Below are 9,076 nucleotides of genomic sequence, written 5' to 3' on the forward strand. Positions count from 1 at the left end.
TAGCATCAGGGTAACTTCAGAGCAAGTTACTGAATCTTAGAACAGAGTAGCATCAGGGTAACTTCAGAGCAGAATTCAAATCAGTGCTCAGTTTTTTTACCATATGATAGTACTTACCAATTTAGTGAAAGTTGATAAAAAAATAAAAAAATCACTAAAATGCCTCATTAAATGCCCAGTGTTAACTGTAGTTCATGTTTTTGAAGCATACCATTTGCATATATAACTTAAAATCATTTCACAATACCTATATGTGTATAATATTTCCTATTTTTTAGTCATTTTTAGGAAATTACAGGTTAATTCACTTGAGGTTTACCTAAATCAAATAGAAATCCAACTCAGTTTTTATTTGATGTCAACACTTATGAAAGATGTAAACAGTTTATTTAGTACTGGAGACCAAGATAAGGGCATTTCAGTAGGAATGATGTATTTTTCAGGAAAGCTTTTATTGCATAGTTACAGGTGATCATTCAAAATTTTGAAGCATAAACAATAAAAGCACTACAGAATGTAAAGTTATGGATATCTTGTAATCCTAAAGTTTGTGGATATGCATGACATTGGAAATTATATAAAATTATTATAGAAACGGTTAGGAAAAAAGGATTAAAAGACAAACATTATGAGAATTCAACCCCATTATCTATAGAAAATGAAATGCACCATCTAACAAATCAGTTAGTACCACTCCAACATAAAGGGTATAGAAATACAGGCAGTTGTGCCCAGTAGTTGTGGTACTAATGTGAATCCAGTCTCCCAAAATATGACAAGCAGTATAAATCAGAGGTTTGGCTGGTCAAAGATACTTCATGTGACAGGACTGTGTTTCAGTAGGAAGACTGAAGGTGGCAATGTTAACAATAGAAGTGGTACAGATAATGATATTATCTTTGAGATATACAACAATTGAATACAAATTTTGTGAAATACTTTGATGTAAACAACATATGTGAATGTTACTTATATATATAAATTAGTCTCATTGGACATTTAGCTACTCAAATGTTTCTGCTGAGAAGTGGTAATTAAACCAAAAGGTTGAAATGGAGATTGGACCCTAAACAGTACAATGAATAAAGCTGGAAAAATCTGCTCTTTACAGACAAATCAAAGTTCAAATTGTTCAGCAACAATTAACATCAGTTCATTCAATAACAAAGAGGAGAATTAATGGTATTATAGTCAATGTAAATCATTTACAGTGAAACATAATATGGGATTAGTACAAGTTTGGTGTTGCATCTCAGCAAATGTCAGTGATCAACACAAAACTGATGGTACCTTGACTGCTGACAAGTACAGTCATACCATTCTCTCAGGATTATGACTCATTGAGCTCATCTTCCAGCAAGAGAGTGATCCCAAGCATATGATGAATATAGTAAAACAATATCTTCACAGTAAAGAGGCTGCTCTGTGTAAAGGAAGAGGCTTGAGTACAAAATACTGCTGTGGTACTGTTTTGTACCTTTAATAAATTCATTATCTGGTTGTCATGTTATTACTTGTTTTAGAACTCTCGTTTGAGTGTTTTATTAATTGTTTCTATTGCTATATACAAATAATTTATGTGAAGAAAATTATTTTATCATGAATATATCCACTTTTCTTCATACAAAGGATGGTTAGCTAACAAATTTACTTGAGGTTTAGCCAGTTTGTCCTTAAACTTTATATTCAACTATGACTCATTCCCAGTTTGCCCCTGATAAAGAAAGGTCCACCTTTCAAGCTCTACTCAGCTTATAGGGTTTTAATTTATTTCTATTTGACTCAAAAATGAATTTATAAGATGTTATTCAATCATTTATGTTTGTGTACTAATTTTAGGTTCTCTATTTTAGGAATTTTTATTTTATTGGTCACATTTTATCCATCATTGCCATCTTCTTGCTGCCCAAAGTTTTCCCTCCTCCAGAAGGCCAGTCTAAGAGTGCAAGGGAAGAAATGGATAAGCTGATTCCTACTGCATCAGAGATCAACAGATTCTTTCAAAGCAGAAAGGCTTTGAATTAGCAAAGGATGACTGAACATTCAGTTGCTGTGATGTTTATTTTTCTAGCAGTGGATTTATTGTTTTACCATAATTTTATGTTTTTAAAATATATATATATAATTTTAGAAGCATGTTTTGCTTTCTTTGTACTATAATGTTTAATGTATGATTTTATTGATTTAGCTAGTGTTTCTAAGAGTTTTAGCTGAATTAACAAACAAATATGTTGATATATGGTATAGTTTAAAGATACTTAAACAGTTCTCTTACCTCAACTGTGGGTGTGCTTACAATAACTTGTATATATGAAAATTTAGGATGTTTCAGAAATGATTATTTTTATACCATATGTGCTTTTCTATACCCGAGTGAAATGTTTAAATAACATGTTTTCTCAAGGAAAAGTTTATTTTTTATAAATGCTGAAAGAAGAATAGTTTGGTTACATTAGTCCTAATGTTTGAACTAAAGCTGAAAGAAGAATAGTTTGGTTACAGTTGTTCCAATGTATGAACTGATGCTGAAAGAAGAATAGTTTGGTTACATTAGTCCTAATGTTGGAACTAAAGCTGAAAGAAGAATGGTTTGGTTACATTAGTCCTAATGTTGGAACTAAAGCTGAATGAAGAATAGTTTGGTTACAGTAGCCCTAATCTTTGAACTAAAGCTGAAAGAAGAATGGTTACATTAGCCCTAATGTTTGAACTAAAGCTGAATGAAGAATAGTTTGGTTACAGTAGCCCTAATGTTGGATCTAAAGCTGAAAGAAGAATGGTTTGGTTATGGTAGCACTAATGTTGGAACTAAAGCTGAATGAAGAATAGTTTGGTTACATTAGCCCTAATGTTTGAACTAAAGCTGAATGAAGAATAGTTTGGTTACAGTAGCCCAAATCTTTGAACTAAAGCTGAAAGAAGAATGGTTTGGTTACGGTAGCACTAATGTTGGAACTAAAGCTGAAAGAAGAATGGTTTGGTCACATTAGCCCTAATCTTTGAACTAAAGCTGAATGAAGAATAGTTTGGTTACAGTAGCCCTAATGTTTGAACTAAAGTTGAAAGAAGAATATTGTTGGATTACATTAGTCCCAATGTTGGAACTAAAGCTGAAAGAAGAATAGTTTGGTTACATTAGCCCTAATGTTGGAACTAAAGCTGAAAGAAGAATAGTTTGGTTACATTAGTCCTAATGTTTGAACTAAAGTTGAAAGAAGAATATTGTTAGATTACATTAGTCCCAATGTTGGAACTAAAGCTGAAAGAAGAATATTGTTAGATTACATAGTCCCAATGTTTGAACTAAAGCTGAAAGAAGAATAGTTTGGTTACATTAGCCCTAATGTTTGAACTAAAGTTGAAAGAATAATAATGTTGGAACTAAAGCTGAAAGAAGAATAGTTTGGTTACATTAGCCATAATGTTTGAACTAAAGCTGAAAGAAGAATAGTTTGGTTACATTAGCCCTAATGTTTGAACTAAAGCTGAAAGAAGAATAGTTTGGTTACAGTTGTCCCAATGTTTGAACTGATGCTGAAAGGAGAATATTGTTGGATTACAGTAGTCCCAATGTTTGAACTAAAGTTGAAAAGAATGCTTTAGGTTAATGTTTAGTATAAGATCTATAAATAAAAAAAGACAAAATATTAAGACAGTATTTTTTGTGTTACTTACTAAAGCTTTGCTCCATGTGAAGGAGTTTCTTTGACTGGAATGTTGGAAAGATATAACATTTGTTTAAACAGTGTTCACCACAAAACTGAGAGTTAATGCAGTGTTTAAACTTGTATTCTGTCATAAAGATAGATTCCAGAGAAAAGCAATAATACAGAAGGCTAATAAAGAGTACATAAAGTGGGAAAAACCTCCTGTGTAGTTCCATTACAACAACTTATGGAAAGATTGTATCACAGTACAGTACAGCTACGGTTTCCATTTTTCTGTATGCTGCATACTCACACAAACTTCACTGTAACAGCTACTGTTTTCTAAAACTTTTCCCAAATGGAAATCCTATTTATATGGTATTTGATGTGAATAACATTAGCAAGTAATTTAAATTATATTAACCTCTTACTTTTCTAAAATGCATAAGTCAATATTCTACAAGTTTCTGCTTAAATCAGTATAAAATAAACCAAAAAACGTTTGAGTAAGGTAGTAGATGTAATATACTATGAGTATTACATGTTTAAACTATTTTGATCAAGATAGTACATGTAATGTATTGTCAGTCTTATTTACCTGTTAAAACCATTTTGATCAAGACAGTACATGTAATGTATTGTCAGTCTTATTTACCTGTTAAAACCATTTTTATTATAGACAGTACATGTAATATATTGTCAGTCTTACTTACCTGCTTGTCTTGTTTTTGACAACTTTCAGGTGTTAACAGTTAAGAAGTTCATATTTAGATTTTATTTAATTTTGAAAAATGGTTGTTTTGGAATTCTCTCAAGTATGTCTCTGGCCCTGAACTTACTTTACACCCATAATAAAACTTTGTAAAAGTAGAGGAAGAAAATATAAACCTAGCACAAATAAACAAACCAGCTGGGTAGTCAGTTATTTAGAAAAACAAAAATCTGTGACAATTCCAGCCTTGGAAACACATTCTAGTTCTTTATAACTGAAACTTGGAAACATAACAATAAAATAAAAACAATCTAGTTCTTTATAACTAAAACTTGGAAACATAATAATAAACTAAAAACAATCTAGTTCTTTATAACTAAAACTTGGAAACACATAACAATAAACTAAAACTGTCTAGTTCTTTATGATTGAAACTTGAAAACACAGAATAAACTAAAACTGTCTAGTTCTTTATGATTGAAACTTGGAAATACGTAACAATAAACTAAAACTGTCTAGTTCTTTATGATTGAAACTTGGAAATACGTAACAAACTAAAACTGTCTAGTTCTTTATGATTGAAACTTGGAAACACATAATAAACTAAACCAGTCTAGTTCTTTATGATTGAAACTTGGAAATACGTAACAATAAACTAAAACTGTCTAGTTCTTTATGATCAAAACTTGGAAACACATAACAATAAACTAAAACTACAGTTAAGTTTCAGTCATAAAGGTGTTTCCATAACAATAAACTAAAACTATAGTTCTTTATGACTGAAACTTGGAAACACATAACAATAAACTAAAAACATTCTAGTTCTTTATGACTGAAACTTGGAAACACATAACAATAAACTAAAAACATTCTAGTTCTTTATGACTGAAACTTGGAAACACATAACAATAAACTAAAAACATTCTAGTTCTTTATGACTGAAACTTGGAAACACATAACAATAAACTAAAACATTCTAGTTCTTTAGGACTGAAACTTGGAAACACATAATAATAAATAATCATGACAGTTATTCCAGTAAATTACTTAAAAGACTTATGTTTACATTAGTTTTGTAATTAGTTAGTTACTCAGAATTATCATGATAGTTGATCCAGTAAATTACTTAAAAGACTTATGTTTACATTAGTTTTGTAATTAGTTAGTTACTCAGAATTATCACGATAGTTGATCCAGTAAATTACTAAAAAGACTTATGTTTACATTAGTTTCGTAATTAGTTAGTTACTCAGAATTATCATGATAGTTGATCCAGTAAATTACTTAAAAGACTTATGTTTACATTAGTTTCGTAATTAGTTAGTTACTCAGAATTATCATGATAGTTGATCCAGTGGGTTAGTTGAAAAAGTTTCATTTGATTAAGTTTAAGTTGAGTTTATGTGTCATTGTTAAATCCCTCTATATTTGATAACAGTTAAGCTAGTATTTCAAGGCCATGGTGAAGTAGGGCATTTAAATATTTTTGTTTGCCCACTGTTCTTTTAATGAATAATGCTTTCATCATTACATGGCAATACCACAGAAAAGTATATTGAACAAGTCTTATGTGAGCATAATGTTCATTCAATTTACTACAAGATCTCAGCTAAGACCAGAGATGGTACTACTGTTTGGATAACAAAGAAGTTGTTAAGTAAATAAATGAGGCTTAATTCAATTCAGCTGAGCTGTGTTTCTCTAGGTAACCTTGTATAAAATCTTTGCAAATGATATGGTCAATCTTGCATAGCAGTAGCAAAAACCAAATTAATGTTTGACTTTATTACATGTGAATTTTTATCCTCAAAATATAACAAATGGCTCTAAACCTCAAGTTGGAAGAGAATTAATTCGAAATTACAATAGGGCAAAAATCGGAAGGAACATTTAAAAGTATAAGACTGAAAGTAGGACTGGTTACATTTTAACATATAACTTACTACACATGACTGAAAATAGGCATTGTTACACATAGAACATTTAAAACTACAGCTTACTACACTTGACTGAATACATGTGAAATATTCAAAACCACAGGTTACTGTACATGACTGAAAATAGGCATTGTTACATTTGGAACATTTAAAACCACAGGTTATTATTGTCCATGAATAAAAGTAGGTCTAGACACTTGGAACATTTAAAAAACACCTTACTAGACATGACTTAAGGTAGGAATATTTAAAACCATAAGTTATTACTGTACATGAATAATAGTAGTCCTGGTTACATATTTAAAAATGTCTCCAAGCTAATAATTTTTCAGACTCACAAAACTTTACTGGACCTTCAATACTCTTTATTATTTAGTTTCATACAACAAAATTAAGACAAATCCCCTGCATCTGTTTGTGTACATAATGTTTTTATCACATTAGGAAACTTTTAACCAGCATATAAATTACAACACAATTAACATTCTTTATTATTTAGTTTCATCCAACAAAATGAAGACAAATCCACTGCACCAGTTTGTGTACACAATGTTCTGATCACATTAGGAAACTTTTTAACCAGCATATAAACTACAACACAGGTCAATGCCCTATATTATTAAGCACCGTAAAAGTAGTGGCTCTTTTCAGTACTCTCAATAATCACACACTTAACTACAATTATTAAAACCCACTATCTACCCCAAAAACTACAACAGTGTACTGGGGATCAATGACCCATAAATGTTTTTAATAATCACACACGTAAGTACAGTTATTAAAATCCACAATGTATTAGGAAACAAAATCTTTAACCTTCTCTTCGTTTGTTATAACAAGAATTCTTCACTTCAAAGTGCAAGTCTATATTGTTTGAAATATAGTGAGCTGATTTATACAACATGGAATCTAAAGTAAAGAATTATTCAGCATGTCAGTGAGATCTAATGTAATTAATAAATGTACTAAACATCATCAGCATTTTAACATGATCAATACTGTTATTAAAACAACAAAAATTACCTATTTTTTCAAACCAATCAAAATTATTAAATATCATATTGAAGTCAAAGTATCATTGTCATTTATCAAGACTCATCTATACAGTAAAATTGAGTAATGGCTGGGAGAGTTTTATAATGTCTACAGAGAAAATGGACCCTTAATGCTTGAATATAGAAATGATAACAGTCCCCACAACTTTTACTATTTCACAACTGCTACAACTTTATATATATGAGCAAATAGTCTGTTTAAAGAAACAGATAAAAAAATTAAATTTTTTATTTATTTCTATACAAACCATTTCTGAATTATAAAGAAGAAAATAAATTATAAAATACACTACTGTTAGGATCAAAAGATATTTCTACTTTGTTCTGTGATCAATTTATCTGGTTATTTGATAAATATAGTTGTTTCCTCGGTGTTCTGTGATCAATTTGTTTTATTTCATAATATAATTCGTTTCCTCCATGTTCTGTCATCAACTTGTCTGGTTATATTTCATAATATAGTTAATTTACATGCCATTTTAAGAGATATCACTCATCTTTGTACACTATACAGCTAAATTAATTTAAATAAACAAATACTAATGCAATATATCTGATAATTTTCTGGAAAGTCAATATGTTATTCTTCGTAAGAAACATTTAACATCTATGTTTTCTCTAAACTGTTATGTTAGAGTCTCTCTCAAACAAACACATTTGTTTATCTATGTAAAATATTTCACAAAAAATATCATTGGATTAATAGTTACTGTAAATGCAACAGTTCACCAAATAAACCATTCTATCAAATAATCAAGTAAATGTACTTAATGCTATGACTCCTTCCTCATGTTAGAGCACTTCAAGTCTCTTTATCTAATGAAGCAGTAAAACTTCCACACATATACAGCAGCAGATATAAGTAAAACTAAAACCTAAATCATCTACTTGTATAAACTAAAAGAAGTCTACTGGGAAAAGGAGGGTGACAATACAGATGTCTCTAATATGTTCAGCCTTCACTGCCTTGAAGATGAATAACAAAACTGGGAAGGAAAGAAACAGACACTCAAGAGAAATTAATATCAAGCGCAATAAATTTCTGACTTGCATCCACATGATCAGATTAACGAAATCAGAAGCCAGTAACATCATCTTCATTAGTGGACTTAATATCCAATTCCTTCAGTAAACAATTATCTATAATTGGACATTTTATTCCATTTCTTCAGTAAACAATGATCTACAAGTGGACTTGTTATCCCATTCCTCCAGTAATCAATGATCTACAAGTGGACTTGTTATCCCATTTCTTCCATAAACAATGATCTACAAGTGGACATGTTATCCCATTCCTTCAGTAAACAATGATCTACAAGTGGACACTTTATCCCATTCCTCCAGTAAACAATGATCTACAAGTGGACTTGTTATCCCATTCCTTCTGTAAACAATGATCTACAAGTGAACTCGTTATCCCATTCCTTCTGTAAACAATGATCTACAAGTGGACTTGTTATCCCATTCCTTCAGTAAACAATGATCTACAAGTGGACATGTTATCCCATTCCTCCAGTAAACAATGATCTACAAGTGGACTTGCTATCCCATTTCTTCAGTAAACAATGATCTACAAGTGGACATGTTATCCCATTCCTTCAGTAAACAATGATCTACAAGTGGACATTTTATCCCATTTCTTCAGTAAACAATGATCTACAAGTGGACTTGTTATCCCATTCCTTCAGTAAACAATGATCTACAAGTGGACATGTACTCCATTCC

General features: G+C 30.5%; 1 protein-coding gene across 7 annotated transcripts in view; it reads left to right on the forward strand.

The window, feature by feature from the left end:
* The window catches only part of LOC106471162 (lysophospholipid acyltransferase 2-like), a 36,647-nt gene extending 32,094 nt beyond the window's left edge, over positions 1-4,553 (forward strand). For 6 of the 7 annotated variants that reach the window (XM_013931750.2, XM_022399782.1, XM_022399778.1 and 3 more), the window contains one exon: positions 1,854-4,553. In XM_013931750.2, the coding sequence (XP_013787204.1) occupies positions 1,854-2,025 (172 nt within the window). In that variant the 3' untranslated portion in view covers positions 2,026-4,553. The remainder of the gene's footprint in view (positions 1-1,853) is intronic. The other variant, XR_002613207.1, reaches the window with a different exon arrangement.
* The last annotated feature ends 4,523 nt before the right edge of the window (positions 4,554-9,076 follow it).

The sequence above is a fragment of the Limulus polyphemus genome, unplaced genomic scaffold (genome assembly GCF_000517525.1).
Source record: "Limulus polyphemus unplaced genomic scaffold, Limulus_polyphemus-2.1.2 Scaffold4449, whole genome shotgun sequence".
NCBI classification, from domain to species: Eukaryota; Metazoa; Arthropoda; class Merostomata; order Xiphosura; family Limulidae; genus Limulus; species Limulus polyphemus.